Raw genomic sequence first — 21,977 nt, forward strand, 5'->3', positions numbered from 1 at the left:
ACATACAGTAGTCTTTTAAGCGGATTAAGCATTGATCTTGGGCTTTAAGCTCTGCGTTCATTTTACGATCCCATTTATTAGTTTCTGGAGTTTTTATATCTTTGCTGGAGTGCCAGATCGCGAAGTCATATGTGAGAGAGGCCGATTGAGTATCTTTTTTAAGGGCGAATGTCTGTCATATATAACAGGAAGAGAAGAGGACGTAAAATTGGAGCTTGGTGTACACCTGCAACTATTATCTTTCCCTTGATAAAATTTCCAAGATGAGGGCATTTCCTTCAATACCGTATATGGTTTATTATTTTCTGTCTCCATATTTTATCAGCTGAGGAAGACATATAAAGAAAAACAGCAATGATCTTTTGGTATCGTTCTTGGAAACCATCGATGATAGAATAATTGGTTTTCCACTATATGTTATTTTCCATAGTGAGTTTTATAAAAATTTATCTTCCTATGTTTCATGAGGACTTCCGTGAATTGTGAGTGGATACTTCATTCCATCACCTTGGAAAGGATGCTGATTAGGACGATATGCCATAAAGTTCTTGCATTCTGTAGCGATTTATTTGGTTCCAGCAAAGGTACAATAAAAAAATCTTCCAACCAGACCAGACTTCCATGATGTGTTAAAGATGGTCAACATGCATTGTCTTGTTCTTACATTAAAATATTTAACCAATTCTCCAAAAATATAATAATTTACAAGTGATTTATTTCTCTTAATAGTTTTGGTAGACATACCTACCAACATATATCTACTGTTAGCCCAGCTGCATCAAGGTTATTTCAAGATTGGTAAACAGTTTTAGTGAACGAGTTGTCAAGTGATTTAGCTGTTTTCCGATACTTAACGTCTTTTCTTAAATATAGAGTTCTACAATGCTCGGCTCATTTTTGTTGCTCACTGGCAAATAGTTTTTCTTCTAGTCTGTTTCATCCCCCTGATAGCAATTTTATGTTTTCATCCGTATTGTTTACTTAAGTTGATCTCTTTAATCAGTCTCTCTGTTTCATCGGGAGTCTATATCCTGGTCCTTGCAGTCAAGATTTCAATGTTCTTTTCTTTTTCTTTTGGTATGAATCTCTTAGCTGAATTGAAATTTTGCGTGAATCTCTCCATCTGTTCCTCAAATTAATCTTCTGGGATATGAATACTGTGGCAGAGGTTGTCGAAATATTAGGCGAAATCTGACCAGTCTGCCTTTCTAAAATTCCAAAATCTTTTTACCTTTTTCAGAAATTTCAGCAATAAAATTGAGCTTCATAATAACAGGTCGATGATTATTCGTTGCATTATCAATGATCTTCCATGTACAGGTATTGGATATGTGATAATAAACCTCAGTGAGATCACGATGAAAGGCAAGTGTTTTGTCCATCGTTTAAGGTAGCAAATTTGGGTCTATCAATAGATCCATTATCTGCTTTCTCTCCACATCCAGTGAATGCAAGCCGCAGGTTTACCTTTTAGCATTAAAATCGACCAGCATAGTAAGGAAAATCTCTATGTCGTATCACTTAGTAAGAGGCAATCGACCATTAAAACGGCCTGTGCCAATATATTACTTGCCATTTAAATGCGTGAAGAATCGAATACGTTGTATCCAATAATATGGAAATACTTGTGCATATGCTGTGCTAGAACTCAGAGATTACTAATGACGGATCCTTCTGTGCCGCCGTTCGTAAAATAAGTGAAACATGAGGCGATCGTGTGGCGCCATCTATCAGCATTTTAGATGACTGGAGCTCTGGTGGCGCTATCTCTTGCAGGATGTATTGTAATTCATTTTTAAAATTTCCTAAAAGTTATTTTTCTGATGAGCTTTAATTGGCATCAAGTAAAATGATAAAAAACACAATTTTCAGTACATTGAAACACGGTTCACAAGACAAAAAACTATTTACACACAAAGTCGTTTTGCTTTGGCAGGAACAAAGTACATCGCGTTTTGTAATTTGATAAGTAAATGTATAAGTAAAGAAAATGAAGTAAAATCTTGGCTTGCCGTTGTTCAATTGTGAAATCGTAATTTCCAAGTTTTTTGATGATATTCTTGGAGTGACTGTCACATTTCGTGAAAGTGTTATGAGAAGCTTTCAGAATTTCACAGTTCGTGGGTTTACGTTTTAAGTCATTGTGAAGAGTGCTGTTTTGTACGAATCAAGGTGCATTTCTAATTATTCGGATGGCCTTGTTTTGAATTATTTGTATTTTTTCGAGGTGAGTTCTTGCAGTTGCAGCCCACGCTGGGGAAGCATACAATAAATTTGGGCGGATCGCTTGTAGATAAAAACTGTTTTTGTAGCAAGACTAAGTATAGAATTTATCCTTATGAGTGCATAGATACTGACTATTGCTTGGTTGGTTTTTTTACAGATATTTTCGATATGGTTTTTGAGGGTTAGTTTTTGATCGAGATAAACGCCTAAATATTTAACACATTTTTCATTTGGAATGGCCAAATTATTATAAGAGTTCTTTTGGAAATATATTGTAGTAGATTTCCTTTCAGTGATTTTAATTTTTCAAGCGTTAAACCACAGATAGATATAGTCTATCGCATTTTGGAGGTTTCGGATGGCTCTTTTCGGATTGGTGGATTTGCTGAGAATTGCAGTATCGTTTTCATATAAGGTGATAATGCCATCCTTATGGCTGGGATGAAGTCAGATTGGGTGTCAGATATTTTATAGAGGGTTTCGGCACGTGAGTCTTCTCGGTAATAGACACGTTAACCAGGATGCAGCAGTGTCTTTGGACGAGGATTTCCATGGCCTGAATTTCCGTGGTTTGGATTTGATTAATTTTTATCTCCCTCTATTGGACAATATTATTGCAAGTAAAGAAAGCAAGTCCTCCTCCACTTCCGTCTGTCCTATCTTTCCGAAGAATAGTACAGTTCTTATTGTTAAATTATAAATTTATATTTAGCATAGTCTTTCGAAGGCAATCAATATGAATGTCATCATTCTTTAGGTAGACCTGAAATTCATCTTTCTTGCTTTGTTTCTCGTTTTTATTTGGTGTCCTCATAGCACACTTCAAATCTTGCTCCAAGGCATGATCAGAGGTAAACGCATAGGCTGCCCTGCACGCGATAGCAGTATTCGTAGATGCTGAATTTACACTCATCATTGAAAAGGATGCCATTGCCCGATGGGTTCGACTGCATGTTTGTCCTCCTAATTTATTTTGCTACAAACTTAAGTCAATGGAAGCATTCGCCAATCCGCCATCCGATTATGCGTTCTCTTCATGCTTGTACGGGCTACAGGACGTACCGTAGCCCGTACAAGCATGAAGAAGAACCATTCCAGAAGTGAATGTGATGTCTACTCAATGGCTCTCCATGCCATTAGTCCTGGAATAGTCGATTTGGCCATCATGATGCTATAAAAAAAAAGAGGGACTCGTCAAATTGCAATGATTTTACTCGCATTCACCTTTCACATATTTCTCTTAGAGCAGTTTCGAAGTTCTGTTTCCTAAGGTGCAGATTCCAAGAAAGCTGGAGCAATTGTCGAATTCCTACCAATGCGTAACACACAAAATACGTTATACAACATGGGCAACTAAGTCGTGCTGCACAACAGTGATAGCTTTCTAAAATAGATTACATTACTTATCTGAACCAAGACGAAATGCAATGTGCACAAGACATCTGTTGACATCCAGTGCGATTCCTTAATTTGTTCTGTGTCATCCTCTCAAAACCATAAATTGAAAATTCTCATAAAAGTCCTTAGATCTGTACAAGAGTTAGCAACAACTGTTCGGTAAAAAGATTATTTTTCATTCTGTTAAGTTGAGATTCTGCGGTGATCGAATTATGATATGAGCTGATTTCCATCTGCTTTCACCGAGCTTAACCCTAACTTCAACCCAAAAACAGCACGTAAATTTGAATTTTAAAGATTAAATTTTTTGTTTAAGAATTTTTTTAAAGTATCATCACTCTTGTTTGTAATATTCGCATCGCTTGATAATGATATAAATAAATAAGCATTCTACACCTCTCAAAGAACCCCTCAATTTCTGCAGTGTGATTCCTTCATGTTCTAACAGTTTTAACTACCAGCAGTGTATAATCACATGCAAACATCAGGATGACTAACTTTTTTCTTTTATCAAAGTATGAGGGAATGAAATTCCACACTTTCGACAGCTCGACTTACTATTATAGGCCGAAGGGAAGATTTAAAGCCACAACTATGAAAAGTGATTATATATTTTTAATCTATTAAGTGAAGTCACGGTTAGAAACAAGAAAGGCACATGGTTAGCAACTTACCATTAACCTTATTCCGTACTTCAGAGAAATTCAACTTCTACGTAGAACTATGCTTCTGTTCTTTTGACACATTTGGAAGGGAGAACAAGGCGTGTTTCAAATTATAATATCAAGAACTGCATGGATAGAAGAATAAAATACTCCAGCTTGAAAGGGGGAAATTGTCGTTTTGAAACCATTCTGACGTTTATAAGAATGTCGTATAAGAAATAGCTTATGATTTTGAGAATAGAATAGGGATAGGCACTGGCACATGTCTGTAAAGACCTATACATATTTAAATGCGTCTTGTCAGGTGCCTGGGAACGGTTTTAAAAACTTTCGAAAACAAACTGTCAGGATAATTATTTGAAGATGATTTTAAACGAAACAAGCAGCTGACACCAGTCTATATTGCAATGACTTTCATTGCAGCTACAGGAAATCGAAGAGTTACAAAACCAGATATGCCTTGAGTAACAGGCTGCATAAAGTATTTCTTCAGACAAGGGGAGCACGTAATTTGTTGCTCTAATACTGACAAAGAAATAAGTCTGTTTGGACATTGTGTAGAGAAAGATATCTGACATAGTAAAATCTGGATGAAGTGAAAACCACGCAAAAACAGTAAAATGCATCAAAGAAGAAAGCTGAATCTTTACAATGGGTGGTCATAATTTTTTTCAGCAGATCTAACCTGCGCATTTTTGCTAATGCCACTGCAAATACTGAAATATACTGACATCATATTTTTTATTCTAATGTCGAGTTGTTTAAAGATAGCTTTTGCAATAAATATCGATAACTATCATTGATATCAACTGGTTATATTACATACTGTTTGTGCCTATCTAAATTTACTTTTTGCAGAAACTGCAGTTCTGCATTTTTAAATATATCTCATATGACAAAATACGGATGATATGAAAGTTCTTACTCTTTTCTACAGAGTCACTCAAGTTGTACTACATTTTACATTTGCTTCTTGAATTATCCTCGCTAGTATCAGTCACAGTTCGAGGTTGCAGTCGAAGTTTCAATAAGGTGGATATTATAAAAAGAATACCAACAAAAAGGCTTTATTTTATATTGCATATTCATGCAGATTATCCTGAATTTTCTAAGCTGTCAAACTACTACAGTCTTTCTGCATAATTTAATTCAGCAAATCTTTGCCTTTAGTCTACACAGTAAGGAAAACGAAATACAGAAGTAGGCTGAATACCAGATGGCAATTACTTTCACAGAAAATAAACATACAGCCAGGATTCCGATATTTTGGATAAACAATGAGCTAATCCCAACATCTTAGTCATCAAACTGCATAATACTGTAGAAATTTATAAATTAAATATGATACCTATTACAAATTAAATATAAGACTGGCATTCAGACAATTCATTATAACTATATATTTAAGGAATTATATTTGTTTAATTTTCCACAGAAAATATAGGCGTTATTGATCTATTTTCAAAGACATTTTATGCTTTGATGACAGTTGGTCCATATATTCTCTTATTAAGGAAACTTCAGTTCAAAGTTAAATCAAGACAAAGATGGTCTACTTATATCGCTAATGCAATCGCCGTCAGTCACAACAATAACACATGCAAGGGGCTAAAACAATATCCATACGACCACTAGATACGCAGTTTTGCTATCACGTTTTACCTTCAAGTCAAGCAGCACTTTACGTAGCAGCCCTAAATCGTAATGCTCTTCCACTTGAAAAAGCCGTGTGCAGTGGCAGAACAAGAAAGTCGCTGAATATTTGTAGTTTGGTTGGGGATACTAATTTCGGCAATCAGGCTGATTGCATGGGCGTGATCGTGCATACGAGCCAGTTTGCACTAGAAATTCCTCCTCGAAGGCATACCTCCATTAGGCAGCAGTCTTTATGTTCTTTGCTATAATCAGACAAACCAAATCCACTCGAAACTCATCCAAATCAGCGAACAGCTTTGCAATTTTAATTCATATTTTACCATCTCTAATTACGTCAGAAAATATAGGGAAATTGTTCGGGATCCAGATGACTCCTCGTGTAGATACAGTTTTGATCTAAAATTCTGTTGTAAACTCCAGCATTTTGCTTAAAACTACAGTTTTGACTTCGGAATTTCTCAATTTATGCAATAGCTATTCTCGGATTGAAGACAGAAACTTGTAATTAATTTCTCATATATTCATTACTAGAGTATCGTAATTTTTGAATTGCTTTTTACGTATATTGGAGAAGGAATTTACAATATGAGTAGGATTATGGGAGTTACTGCTCCTTTCATGTAATTTTTTTCATATTTCCGAATTCACATTGTAACGTTTTCAATGACTTTGAAACTTCTCAAACATGGAGTTATTCCTTTGATATTGATTTCGAGCTAATCACTTCTATTTGTCGTTTAAATAATTTGTCTTCATTTTATTGTGTGAAATGCGAACTTAATCATTTAATTCAAATGTTCTTTGCAAATTTCGCGTAATCATTTTTCATATCAATCTTGGCCAAAATAAGATACAAAATTATGATTTCTTGCTTATTCTTGGCATAAATAGCTTGGCTGCTGTGTATATTATTTTGAAGTTTATATGTCGTTTCGTAGAACCTTCTATTTCTGAAGAATTGAAGCAGTTACTGAAACGTCTGTATTATTATCGGAATTATTAATCGTATCATAATTTTCATTTTCTCTGGGAGAGACAATTGGTACTGGAATCCGTAAACAGGCCATTTACCTCATCACAGTTAAGGACGAACTATTGTGTAGAGGATTTGCCGCCTACTGAAGCAAAGAAAATTGAAATACAATTGGAGAGAAGTGTTTTAGAGCTTCGGTACCGATGACGACAGCTGGATTTAGAAACAGGAAGTTATATAACATAAGAGGGTTATAATTTTACATTCTGGAACTCCATGCAATATGTTTGTAATTTAGCACACCTGTTAACATACTCGATAGAACGTGCATTGGACATATCACATATGTCCGACACGGCTTAGCTTCTGGCTTTGTTACTGATGCTGTTAAAAGAGTCAAGTTCTACACCAGAAGTTTGCAATTCTTGATTTCTAACATAGTTATTATTACAAGTCAAGGTTGTATCTTAGAAATACTGTAGCGTCTAAAGCGACTTTTCCTTTATTCCTGCTGCAATTTTAGATTTCGGAAGTGATATGATGTACCAAAATATGATGTACGTTGTGCAGATAGTTTCCTTTCAAAGAGATAATTCAGAGATTTTTTTTATATCATCAGCTGCTTGGTATTTCAGTTTTCCAATAACAAGTTTGATTCTTTGAGATTCATTACGTGTATAAGTATTCCTATAATACATGTACATATATCTAAAATAGTTCTGGAGCTTCTAGTTACCTAGTACATGGGGCAGGGTTCACAGCTTTGAGTGCTAGGTCCATAATCAATACCACGGGAAACACTGAAATATAGATACAAGTTTTGCTTGATTCAGACAGAAACAATTGGCATTTACTTGCTCGATTACGATGCCAATTTGAAACGGATATTCACATATTTTTCTTTTAAATTTGAGTTCTAAAGGGCAAATAAATGTTGAGGAGAATATAAAATAAATGGTTACAAATTTCAGTTCATATCCTGTTCTCGAGAGAAGTCATAGTGGCAGTATCTCATTGGAAAGTCGAGAAGTAGGCAACAAATATTGTATTGTTTTGATGCGAGAAATCAGTCAGAATATAGAAACCAGTTTGTACGAACACTAATGGGATATGTAACTATCTGCTTCAGTGGGAAAGCAGCTCAGGAGGAGAATAGACGTGTCAAATGGAAGCAGAAATTAGTAGAACGTTTTCGTTACTGGATGAGTTATGGTGGTAGAAGAACATCTTAATCGATCATCCTCTGAGCTAGAAGACAAAACGCTAAAACTTCTTTGTTTAAGCCATCTTTGAAGGACATGCTGTCTTAATCTCATTTGTCCTAATCTTTTGAAGAAGTATGCAGGCTGTTTTGCATTCTTCAAACAATTTAAGAAATGAAAACAGGCAAAATTTCATCTTTGTTATTACTTATATATTTCCGTAACCATGGAAAATCTATATTTGTATCCTTAGATTTCTTAAGGTTTTTTTTAGGGACTTTACAAGTAGAAGCTTAAAGGAAATTAATCCCACGAAGATTTGTCAAGTTTTATTTTTTTTTGCATCTGGACATGGTTTCAAAAGACGTGAACAGGTACTATAGGAACCAATAATCTCCCGAATGTCAGGCAGAATTTATTTTTCCCTTTTTCATTAGATGCAGTAGTACGTCAAATTATCTTTGATGCGATATAAACATCAAGCGAATTTACGAAAGTACCTGATAATGAATTCTATATTTGTTTATATGCGGTGATCTTGTATTTAGATAAAGTAGGATATTCAATCTGGAGATATACTTCCCATCTCTTTAAGTGAGAAAGTTCTGGACGAGAAACTTGAGGTTTTCCTATGGTGGTAGATTTCTTCTGCTTTCTCCTATTACGTCGTATTTGCAGAGGCGAATAATGACTTTTGCCACAAGATATATGATTCGTACGCATGAGATTTCGGATACCTTCATTGCACACTTCTGGTACAAAGGCCGAATGTTTTATTAATGGATATCCACAAGGCACAGTTAAATTTATTGCTACATTCCTTTATGCATCGATTATGAAAAATGATATTTCAGAGGTTCATTTAAGAATTTGTAATGATATTAAAGTCATTCCCTCTATAATAATATAAAACCAGAGCGATGGTCTTAATTCAAATAAATAATGTCTGTTAAGTGGAGTTTCTGCAGTCTTTCCGATGTGAAACTGACGCAAAAAATTATCATTAATTATTCCCACTTTTTACTCTCATATATTTATTAAATTATCAGTGAATATAAAACATCTTAATGCCTTCTCCGTTTTCTTTTAAAAATAGGAACATATAATTCGATACCTGTTTTTTTAATTTCTTGCATTAGTGCCTCATTTAAAGCTTACGCCAATTAAAATTCGCTGATTTTACTTTTGTTAGCTTACAGTTTTCCAAAATATAATTTCATATAAAGCAGATTACTGAAAACTGTATTGTGTAATATCTGAAATTTGTCTTGGAAAACTAGTCTATTTTGCAGATTCACTCCAATTATTTACATTTTGCTGATATTTTTGAAACTCTATGGCGTATTCCTAGTACAAATCGAATTCGATGGTTCCGTCTGCTTAAGTCGGGTTTTGACTATCATATGTGCTTGAACGTTCTCTGGAGATGTTCGTTCACGGTCCTGTCTTGTATTGAAAATTCTATTTCATATTATCCTTATTTATATTGTTTGTATCATTCGAATTTGCTTTTCTGGGTTAGTAAATATTTGCTATTTGTTCAGCTGCTCTGCCCTTGTTCTGTTTTTCATTTTCGTTTTAGTTGGAATTCATTTTGTTCTTAGTCAGCGTGCAGATCGATTTACACCTTTTGTTGAGTATTAGAAATGGCTTAAATGAAGATAATTCATCTATTGTTTGCACATTAGATGGGTTTAGTTTTACTTTTTTTAAGAATGCATTTCCTATATATTTCAATATAGATTGATGGGCGGCTTGTTTGTTTGTTTCTGATTATCGCTCTTGTTTCCGCTACTGAAAGTAGTTTCTGAATTCCCCTTCAACAGCATCCTCTTCTCCATCGCTTGCTAAATATTGTTGTATTCTGTGTTCCCCTTCTAAACTGCTTATTGAATGTGGCTGCCTTTTGATTTTCCCTCCTTCTCCAACGCTTGTGAAATGTTGTTGTTTTCTGTGTTCCCCTCCTTCAATGCTTGTTGAATGTTGTTCGCTTTTGAATTCCACTCCTCCAACACCTCCTTCTCCGTCCTCCAATGCTTGTTAATATTGTTGCATTTTCAATTCCCCTCCTCCAAATCTTGTCGAATATCGTTATTTTGTAGTTCCCTTCTTCCAACACTTGTTGGTATATAAGGCCATTGCTTTTTTAAATATCGAATAATGAAAATAAAACAACAAACGAAGACTATGAAAAATAGGCTTAAACCACCAAACATTATCCACCCTGTATAAAATATCTCTACTCGTGTTTCTTTTGTTTTAGGTTGCTGGGTTAACTGTCGGAGTCTTTCTGCTTTCATAAGAATAAGATGTTTTTCAAAAATATATGATATAAATAAAAATTAGTAATACATTTCTAATAACTTGCAATAGAGGGCATACAAAAACCTGGAAGAAGAGAATTAAGTATTAATCATATTTCTGTTTAAAGGAATAATAGTAAGGTTTTTTTAACACCATAGGGAGTATATCTACTAAAGCCTGAGTAAAAACTTTAAGGCCAGTAAAATTTTTGAGAAAATGGAAACATTTAAAATAAGGAATTAAAATACCATTTGATTGATAATTATTGAGTTTAAATAAAAGTAAAAAAAGTAGAAAAATTAATTTGCAAATATTTTATTATTAGAAAATATTACAGAACACACAGATGAATATTTGAGCCTGAATAAAAACTTTAAGGCTAACATAGAAAATAACATGTAAGAAAAAATTACAAACCCTTAGAAGGTTGTGTAGGAGCCATTTCTTCGAATTACTTCAAATATTGTTGTTTTCATTGAGGAAACGAGTTTTTGACAATAGGTGACGTCGGTTTTATACCATTCATCTTCGACAGTAGATTTCAGCTCTGTTGTTGATCTAAAATGTCTCCCATTTGCATAAACGCTTCTTGCTTAGTCACCCAAAAGGTTCTCGATTGGGTTGAGGTCAGGTGATCTGGCTGGCTATTTCACAGTTTCAACATTGTTGACTTGGAACCAATTTTTTGTGCTGTTACTCGAATGGATCGATACATAGTCTTGCTGATATTTCCAATTTTCTGCAGCAAGACATTCAGCATTTGGCAAAAGATGATTTGTTAGGACATTTTGGTATCCTCGTGAATTCATTCTACCTGAAACGAATGCAATTGAGCCCACACCATTGTAAGCAAAACAGCCGAAGTCATGACAGACTCTCCACCTAATTGGTGCTTGGAGAATATTTCTTTTTCTTTTCTTATATCATGCCAGTAGAAATTCCAGGCATCTGGACCATCCAAATTCCATTTTTTTCCGTTAGAAAAAATACTTTATATCCATTGGTTGTCCCAGCTCAGGACTTTCTGGCCAAAGTTCAAATGCTCTATTTTGTGTCTCTGCAGTAACTGAGGTTTAGTCAATTTTGCTGTACAAGTGAACCTTCCAGACCTTTTACTTGTGTTATAAATCGTTTTTGACAAAGTTTTAAACCTGTCGTCGGAATCAGTTTCCTGGTTGAGTACTTTCCAGTAGATACAATTTGGCCAACTCTTCTTTCATCACGCGAGGATGATTTTCCTATCTTTATCGCAATAGCACGACTACTCATTCCTGTTGAAGACAAAGCTTCGATCTCTCCTCTTTCACGATCAGTTAACTTCTTACCCTACGCCATCTTCACAAAGATCACCAATACTTTGAAAAAATCGTATGAGAAATATGAAAATTGCAGCGTTGTCTCAAGCTATATTACATTTATTTTTAAAAAATGACTGGTGGCCTTAAAGTTTTTACTCAGGCAGAAATACTAAACTGTAAATAACCACGTTTCTCCTAATTATGTATTTACAAATTATGTTTATAGCATTTATTTCTTAGCATTGAACTTTAATAATTAATATTAATTGAATCCCTTTAATTTCATTTTACATTTTTTCAAAACTTTTTACTGGCCTTAAAAGCTTTACTCAGGCTGTAATTAAACATTGCCAGTATTTGATTAGGTATATGAACCAGAAATGTGTATTTTTAAAATATAATACATTTACATGTTTCGAAATAGTCTTCTCAATGCTATTAATTTTTTTTCTTAAAATAATAGTTCAGCCACGTTTCTAAACTAAGTAATGTTGATGTAATATAATTTATTTATACGGTATAAAAGAACGATATAAGATTGTTCAAAGTTCAAGCTAATATTACGAATTTCCTGAAGATTTCTTACGCCGACATAAATTTGTATATTGGATAGTTTGGTAATTATAGGCCGATTTGAACATAAGTAAAAAAAGTTCAGCAAAAACATAAATCGCGGCAAAAACATACAGAATTTGATTTTATTCAAAACATAGAATTCCCTTGCAGCAAAATATTTTATTGCAAAGATTTCTTGGTAACAGAGGATGCCATCATGTTGCCATTATGATGAACTAAGAAATTTGCCTTGGCATCTACACAGCGGCTTAGCGACCCAGTTGCTCTTTAAAAACTGGAACAAATTACTAATTTTCAATGCCAAACCTGAAACACTTAGGTTGAATTAAGTCACTATAAGTCGTTCATTTTTTGCATGTTACACAGAGATGCATGCGTTCATTTTGGGGGTTCGCCGATAACATCGTGGCAGAAACATCTCAGACGTAACCGTTGCGTAGGAAACAACTCAAGGCGAAAACGTCGTGGTACAATACATCATGGGAGAAAAGAAAGCGAAGAGAAAACATCGCAGTTCTAAAACATCGTTGTACAAAATATCGACATGGAAACTAATGCTGTTCAAAAACTTCGCAATTTAAAATCAATCATCGTCGCAAATATCGTGGTAAAAAATAAAGTGCCTACAAATCATCGCAGGGCGATAACAATCGCAGACATGCACTTTTCAGGTTTTAAAAGCTGTAAATGACCTTTCGCATAATGACTTGGGATATTTTCTCATAATGACTTCGGATAAAAGGAAAGTGGGATATTTTCCCTTTTATGTCTCAGATTTTTCAATGAATTAATCATTTTTTGCTTAAAAATTGAGAAGAAAACTTAAGCATTAAAAATTGAAAATGAGTAGAAAATTAATGCATGTGGCACTTAATAGAATTTTAAATTGATACGGTTAATTCAGAAAGGCCATTAATAAATAAGTCATCTTTCATGAAGATTACTCATTATTTTTCTAGAAGAATACAGCCTAAAGTGTTCGGACTTTTCCTGGAATGACATGTCGAATTTTTTCCATATTTCGATTCTACAATTCAAATTATCCATTAAAATTAAATTTTGTAACATTCGATGAGAAACTGAGCGATTAGGTTAAAAATTTATTTTGGAGTGAGTATTTCAGTTTGCTCCAGGTATAAATTTAGTATACATTTTTGCCGAATTTCTAATTTAATGGTAACCTATTTTACTTTCCCTTTCATTACGCACGAATGGAAAAAAAGCCCCTCGTTCATTCTTCCGAATAATATTAACAAAGCGTGTAAACCACATTTGGCATAAATCATCGCTTATAACAGCAAATATCTAAAGGTGCTATCACATAAATTCGCGTATATCCTGGGAATTTTGAATAAAAAACTTTAATGATTTTTTCGGTTATGCCTAGAAGTTCATCTAATTTAAGGTGATGATAAAAATGTTATGGTTCATAGTTCAAAAATGTTTTCAAAAGATTGATAAAAACTACTGAAAAATACAAACCTTTAAAGGAATCAAAAAATATCTATGAACTTATTTGGAGTGCGCCTGAAATTTTAATTGCGGTAGAAGGAATCATCGAGTGAGTCAAATCAAAAAGAGATATTAAGCAATATATATCAAATTTAAGTGATATTGAAGATCTAAAATTTTGAAAGATAATTTTTAGTAAGTACTCTTGAGATTTCTGCAAAACTTGGCGTTTTAGAAAATTAAATCTTAGAATATAAATATGAAAAAAAAAATCGGTATGTCATTTCAGTAAAATTCCTATTTTCTGTCAAAGTACCTAAGTGAGACCACTGCTATATATAAATATAATATACATCTCAAGTTGCGCTTTCGAGACGTGGAAAATGCAATTTAAATTTCGCCAATCGGTGCAAAAAAAGGGGATATACTGAACTCACCCAGCATTTTTTTTATCCAGAGGGTACTTTGTGAAAACACAATTCACCCATTTTTTTAAAATCAAATGAAGGAATGGTTTGCAAATGAGTACGATAATCCCACGTTTTTGAAGCGAATTCAGATTCCCTAAGAGTGTCCTCTGTTATTCTTTGAATGTAATGTGCAACTCAGATACTCATTTCTTTAACCTGACAGGTAGCTGCTGAATGTACCTAATCATGCGAATAATATTGCATTAAGTTCACATAGTGTGAGCACTGGTTTGCTTTTTTATGTGTTACTCGGAATGATTTAGTTTTGATGTGCACGTTATCAGACTGAGACTTTGAATACATCCTATATGCAATTTTTGGCAAACATTGTTTACGATTTATTAATATTCGCAATAAATTTAGACATTTTAAGCAAAAATTCAAAGTTCCACAAAATTTGTAATATCACATTGTTTTATTCGGTGATGTCACAAGCCATATATTCGAGCCATTTGCCCTTAGAAAGTCTTCCTTCCCTTACGGAGGTAGCCCTCGAGTGCTTTGCTATAATTAAATAAACGAAATCATACCTGTAAAAGAAGTAGATCAGTAGTATAAAAATACCGGTTCACCTGCACGCGGTGTGCGGTGTGGGCGTGGTCAGTGACGTCACAGAGGGCGGGGCCAAAGGCAACGTCATCACACTAGGAGGCGTGGTTTCGAGTGGAGTTGAGTTGTTCGTAGACTACTGATTGAGTTGTAGACCTCCTGCTTTTCATTAAAAGTTAGTTTTTTTTAATTTGGTAACGGAGTCATGGCGTCCTCTAGGGATGAAAAATGAAAATAATCTATTTAGGAATTGCTCATGGCGTCCTCTAGGGACGAAAAAAGAAAATAATTTATTTAGAAGTTTCTTTTATTAAAAAAATGTTGTATGATTCAAAATATAGAATTGAACTCTCAAACAAAATATCTCACCAGCTCAGTAGTTTGAAGATTTTAACCACTAAGCTGACGGGATACATTCAGATTCAGGTAAAAAAAGCCTATATAAGAAAATGGAATTTGAATCAGCTCATCAATTGCAATTATGCCTGCCCCAGGAGAAGCCACCGTTGCGGTGTGTTTATACACTGTTTTATGTGTTATTTTATCATCCATCTATATTTTTACAGAATTTCATAAAATTCCTATTGATTTTACGCTACGTCTTAACGACAGTGGGAATTTATCATTATCCATATGAAGAATAATTCAATAGGTTATGAATATGAACTTATCGTATCAGGATCCGGCTCATGTTGCAAGTTTTGGTGGTGTTGAAGCTTTACATCGTGCTGCAGGAGGTAAAGTTTCCAGGAAAGAGATTCAAACATGGTTAGAGGGAATAGATGCGTACACGCTTCACAAACCGATTCGCCGAAAATTTCCAACGAATAGAGTAATCGTGTATTCTATAGATCAACAATGGCAAGCTGATTTAGTGGATGTTTCACATTTACGTGATCATAATGATGGTTATCGATATATATTAACCTGTATTGACATATTATCCAAATATGCATGGGCTGTTCCTCTGAAACAAAAGAGAGGAGAAGATATTGTGAAAGCGTTTCAAAAAATAATGAGTCAACGTAAACCAAAATTCCTTCAAACGGATCAGGGCACCGAATTTAAAAATAAAGTGTTTATAAAATTTTTAAAAAGAAATCAAGTTAAACTTTTCAATACATTCAATACTACCAAAGCATCCGTGGTGGAAAGGTTTAATCGCACTTTGAAAACAAAAATGTGGAAATACTTTACGACTCGAAATACGTATCAATATGTAGATGTCTTGGACAAATTAATAGAAAGTTATAATGCTACTTTTCATTCAAGTATAAAGCGAGCTCCCATAGAAGTCAATTCAGAAAATGAGAGTGATGTATGGTTTACCTTGTATGAAGATCATCCTTCTAACGTTTCTAAATGTATATTCGCTGTAGGAGATGTGGTACGTGTTTCCAAACTAAAGCTTACTTTCGAAAAAGGTTATGAAACCAATTGGACGGAAGAACTATTTGTGGTGACAGAGTGTGTTAAAAGACATCCAGCCGTGTATAGAATTAAAGATTTACTTGGAGACTCAGTAAAAGGAACGTTTTATGCACAAGAGTTGCAGAAAGTGAGACTGAAAGAGGAATATCGCATTGAAAAAATTTTAAAGAAACGTATGCGTAAGAAACAGACAGAATACTTTGTAAAATATCGCGGTTATCCCGACAAATTCAATCAATGGATTCCAGCTTCTAATTTACTCTCGATATAAAGTGTGAGAAAATATTGTATCCGAATCATTTGTGAAAATGAGTTTCTACGTAACACTTCCGAGCGATAGCTCTATGAATTACTTCCCCGAAAATAAAATTTCACATTTTATAACACGTTTACCTGTTCCCATTGAATTAAAAGGTATGTGGGAAGTTGGTTTGGTTGAATTGCTATATCCGCACACATGGCACAATGTGAATGCAGACAATAACTTAATTGGATTTGTTTTAGAGAAAGATGGTGAAATGTTAGGTCGTAGATTACCTCCAGGATGTTATGAAACAGTACCTGATATTTTAAAAGCTATTTATATTAAAGAACATCAAAACAAAATAATTTTTAATTATAACCCAGTAACAAAACGAGTGAAAATCAAAGTGAAAAATAACGCTAAAGTGATTTTACATGATGGGTTAGCACAAATGTTAGGTTTTGAACCTATGGAAATTACATCTACAGATGATAGTTCCGAAACTGTTGTAGAAAGTCCTTTTGCAGCCGACCCCTGTGCACATTATCGTGTATTAATGATATATACGGATATTGTAGAACCTCAAATCGTAGGAGATGTTTTAGCTCCTCTACTTCGAATTGTAAGAGTAACTGGTAGCGATGGAGAAGTGGTGAGTGCACTATTTGATAGACCTCATTATTTACCTGTGAATCGGAAAATGATAGACACTTTGGAAATCGATATAAGAACGCATATGGGAGCATTTACGCCATTTGAACGAGGAAGGTCATACGTGAAACTTCATTTCCGTCAAAAATACTTGTCATAATGTATGTACCTTATCAGTGTTGTCAAAAATCTTTTGAAGATTATTATGTACAACAAACAGGACATGGATTGAATTATTATCAAGGTAATCTTTATCAGAGAGGATACGGATTAGGGGGTCTATTCAGATCCTTCTTTCGCGCTGCCGTACCTCTTATTAAATCAGGAGCCAAAGCAATTGGAAAACAAGTATGGCATAGTGGACTGAATTTGTTAAATGATGTATCACAAGGACAAGATGTAAAAGAGGCTGCTAAGCGTCGACTGAAAGAAGCCGGAAATATATTAACGGATAAAGCTGATACTAAAGTGAAGAATATGATTGGTTCTAGACGAGTCAATAAAAAGCAGAAACGTAGGAAAAAGCGTACCATTTCTCACCGATCAAAGAAGGTGAAAGCACAGGATATTTTCTCTTAAAAAAAAAAAAAAGTATGACTTCGTATATACATCGAGACTCTCCCGTTTGCGTCAAATCTGAATTAGATTTATTTACCATTCCTCCTACGCAAACAGCTATAGAAAAAGGACAGTTTGTGGAATATCACCCTCTCGCAAATATACGAGATGGAGGACCTATCGAATTTAATATTTCTGGCAGTGGTGAAGACTATATTGATCTAGCTGCTTCTTATATACACGTGAAAGTTAAAGTAGTTAAGGCAGACGGATCCAGTTTAACAGACAAAGAACCGGTTGCCCCTGTAAATTTATTTTTACATTCTCTCTTTTCGCAAGTAGATGTAAGTTTAAATGAAAGAAACATTTCATCTGCGACAAATACCTATCCCTATAGAGCCTTCATCGAAACATTATTGAATTATGGGGAAGATGCAAAGAAAAGTTTACTCACCTGCGAAGGATTTTTCCAAGACACTTCACCTAATAAAATAGATGTCTTAGCTCAAGATGCGGATGCTGGACTAAAAGCTCGCGGTGAACTTATAAAAAACAGTCAAAGTGTGGATTTGATAGGACAATTACATTGTGACATTTTTCAACAAAATCGACTCATGTTAAATTTAGTTGATGTGAAAATTAAAATGGTGCGTAGTAAATCTGCTTTCTGTCTAGTTTCTACTGAGAAAGATGCCGATTATAAAGTGATCTTGGATCATGCTTCTTTGTTTATCAGAAAAGTAAAAGTAAACCCTGGAGTCTCTCTCGGACATGTAAAAGCGTTGGAAAAAAGTTCTGCTAAATACCCTATAGATCGAGTATTATGCAAAACATATTCAGTATCTAAGGGAAATTGGTCTTTTATGCAAGATAATGTATTTTTAGGGTTGATGCCCAAGCGAGTCATTATTACTTGTGTAGAAAATGCTGCAATGAATGGACAATATTCAATGAATCCCTTTCTGTTTGCCCATCATCATGTCAACTTTATATCGATTTATGTAGATGGACAACCCGTTCCATGTAAACCAATGGACCTTGATTTCGAATCTAATCATTATGTGCGTGCTTACCACAGTTTATTTTCTGGATTTAATCGCGACAAAGGCATCTATTTATCTCGAGAAGAATTTGTGAAAGGACATGTGTTATATGCTTTCGATTTAACTCCAGATATGTGTGATGGATTTCATTTTAACTTACAGCATCAAGGTAATTTGCGAGTAGAAATTAAATTTGCTAAAGCTCTCTCTGTGACTCTCTCGGTGCTAGTCTATGCAGAATTTCAAAACGTGATTGAAATAACAAAATCTCGTCATGTACTATGCGATTTTGCTAATTAAGCAATGGACAGCCTTGAAATAAATAGAGCACTCTCTCAGAATGCAAAGACACGAAAAGTATTTCTGGGAGTTTTTGCAAGTGATCGACTCCCTATCGAGATCAAGAAATATCCAAGTTGCTTTACAGCTAATGTAGATCGTGCATCTGAATCCGGTAGTCACTGGTTAGCCTTTTACATTTCATCCCCACAGCATTTAGAATTTTTCGATTCCTATGGACATGACCCATCCTATTTTCCTGGACTGATAGCCAAGTATGCAGAACGATTTCCACAGATGGACTTTAATTCGATGACTCTCCAAACTAATGTAACGGCAGTATGTGGTCAATATTGCATATACTATTTACATTGTAAATGTCGTGGACAATCTCTCAATGATATATTGTTATCTTTCATACCTCAACATATATCTAATGATATTAAAGTATATAATTTTGTAATCAAGAAATTTCATGTAAGATCTTCTTTCTATCAATAAATACATTTAAACTTTATACATTATATGTCTTGTCTCATTTAATATGGAATTTCCAAAGCTACAACATCCTTTCACAATGGTGATTTCGGGACCCACTGGATGTGGGAAAACCTATTTTGTACGAGAACTGTTAAAGTATAAAGAGGAAATGTTTTCAACGATTCCCGATAAAGTAGTATGGTGTTATGGAATTTACCAACCTCTGTATAATGATATACCGAATGTTACTTTTGTCGAAGGTTTACCAATTAAATATCAAGAATATTTAGTTTCCAACACATAGACGATTTGACATTATAGACGATTTGATGAGCGAATGTGGGAATGATAAACGTCTGACTAACTTATTTACAAAAGGAAGTCATCATTTAAATTTAGGCGTTATTTTTATCACTCAAAACTTTTTTCACAAGGGAAAAGAAATGCGTGAAGGGACTTTAAATGCACACTATTTGATTTTGTGTAAAACCAGAAGAGATGTCAGTCAAATCGTACATTTAGGAAAACAGCTCTTTCCGCGTCATTTAAAGTTTTTTCAAGAAGTATATGAAGATGCAACCAAGAAACCTTTTTCTTATTTATTCATTGATCTGCGCAGTGAAACTCCGGAAGAATTACGTTTACGCACCCAAATTTTACCTAACCAAGTACAGTATGTTTATCAAATGAAACATTATTAAAAAATAATAAAAACAACAGCTTTATAAAATGCATCATCATTTTATAAAATGACGCTGGTCAAGAAACAGCTAAGACAGTTACAGCTGTTAAACATTTGTCCGTTACAGTTACGGAAACAGCTATTAAAGAAAATTAATATCAATTGCATAAAAGCTATATGCGAATACTCAAAGGAAACGTTCCATTGTCAGAGCAACAAAAGAAGTCTCTCTGTAAGCATAAAACAACTTTACGAAAATTAGGAAATCATAAGATTTCTCTTGTGAAGAAACGAAAATTAATTTTACAAAAAGGAGGTTTTCTAAACGTTTTGATTCCTGCTGCTTTCAGTGTTCTTACAGGACTAATCCAAGGAGTTCACTAAGAAATATGTGTTAGTTCCAGAAGTGATGATGACAAAGCATACCATTTCTGATAAACAGTTAAATGAATTGGATAAAGCCATGATGCGTATTTTAAACAGTTCAGTTGACGATCGTGAGAAATTAGTGCGTTATTATGAACTTTTACAAAAGAAATTGAACTTAAAGGAATACAATTCACCCTTTAAACCTCCTAAAGACGACTCACAAAATTCTTTAGACGATTCAGCTGAGATCAAGAAAGTGAAAGAGGAAGAAGCCCCTTCATCTGTGACAGACGGCGACAAACAGATGACTGTAACTGATTATTCTACTGTTATCTTAGACAGTGTACCTTTACGAATGAGAAGAAAAGCACAAAATGCATTAGCTATTTTAAAGCGACATCCTGATATTCTTAAGTGGAATGATAAAGGCGAGGTACTTTATCATAAGGAAAAAATTAAGCATTCAAATATTATAGACTTATTCAATATCCTTTTTACAACCAAAAAGAAAAAGATTAATATTCCTGCTAAAAGCGAATTTTTAAAAGCCTTGACTGAAATCAACATGCCAATGGACTACCGTATTTATGCGAATCTAATGCGCCATCGAATCTAATGCGCATCCCCATTTTAAAACTTTAAATAATAAAAAAAAATTGTTTGTCGGCGAATGTAATGCGCATCAATGATATGAGGAATTTATTGAATCTTATTTTATACAACAATGGATTTGTATATAAACTATTAATTAATGGTATGATAATTTTATTTAAATTTAGATACCATATTTTATACAACAATGGATTTATTCATAAAGCAGCAGAACATAGAATTAACCTATTAGTGGGCTATTGTCATGTGAAACAATCATTGTTAATTAGCACTACCGTATATACGGTACCTATCGTAAAATATGAACATGAAATAAATCGTAACATTTCTATCTAGCTAACAGTTTCTACAATCAGTGATTAATAGTAAACGTCTTTATTCACTAATGTTTTCATCACTGGAATCCTCGCAGCTCTCTTCGTCAGAAGCAGATTCATTTCTTCTTTCCTCATCATCGTCATCCTCATCCTCGGCGTTTCAGAGCACGTCATCGTCACTGCCATTCAATGCATTTGAAATGCAGCATTTCTTGAAAGATTTCACAATCATTGGTGCTTCGATGCTTTTCCAGGCAGCAGAAACCCAGTGTGCAACAATGTGCGGTGCAGCACGCTTAATTTTTCCTGTCGGGGTCAATACACGGTTTGGCTCACAAAACCATTTTTCGTACTCCGCCTGAACGTACCCCTTAAAAAGTTTATTTATACTAACGTCCAGGGGTTGTAACACAGACGTCATCCCTCCAGGAATGATAACAAGATCACTGCCTAGGCTGTGCATCTTCTTTTTTACGTCGTCGGTGAGATGACCACGAAATGCGTTCAGACAAAGCATTGATGGTGGATTAGAGAGCCCACCG

General features: G+C 34.4%; 1 protein-coding gene across 1 annotated transcript; it reads left to right on the forward strand.

Annotated features, from left to right (window-relative positions):
- Nucleotides 1–17,688: 17,688 nt before the first annotated feature.
- On the forward strand, nt 17,689–18,996 carry LOC118205551 (uncharacterized protein F54H12.2-like). The gene is made up of 2 exons (XM_035377840.2): nt 17,689–18,241; nt 18,329–18,996. Exons 1-2 carry the CDS (start codon nt 17,689–17,691, stop codon nt 18,994–18,996), a joined length of 1,221 nt encoding a protein of 406 aa, XP_035233731.2.
- The last annotated feature ends 2,981 nt before the right edge of the window (nt 18,997–21,977 follow it).

The sequence above is a fragment of the Stegodyphus dumicola genome, chromosome 9 (genome assembly GCF_044657685.1).
Source record: "Stegodyphus dumicola isolate Sdum_Otavi_A_Nest chromosome 9, ASM4465768v1".
Lineage (NCBI taxonomy): Eukaryota > Metazoa > Arthropoda > Arachnida > Araneae > Eresidae > Stegodyphus > Stegodyphus dumicola.

Excerpts from the sequence above, each read along its gene's own strand:
- LOC118205551 (XM_035377840.2), top strand. The coding sequence starts at position 17,689 with ATGACTTCGTATATACATCGAGACTCTCCCGTTTGCGTCAAATCTGAA. Across the intron at positions 18,242-18,328 it reads TTTGATAGGACAATTACATT|TTTCTACTGAGAAAGATGCC; the intron begins GTGACATTTTTC and ends CTTTCTGTCTAG.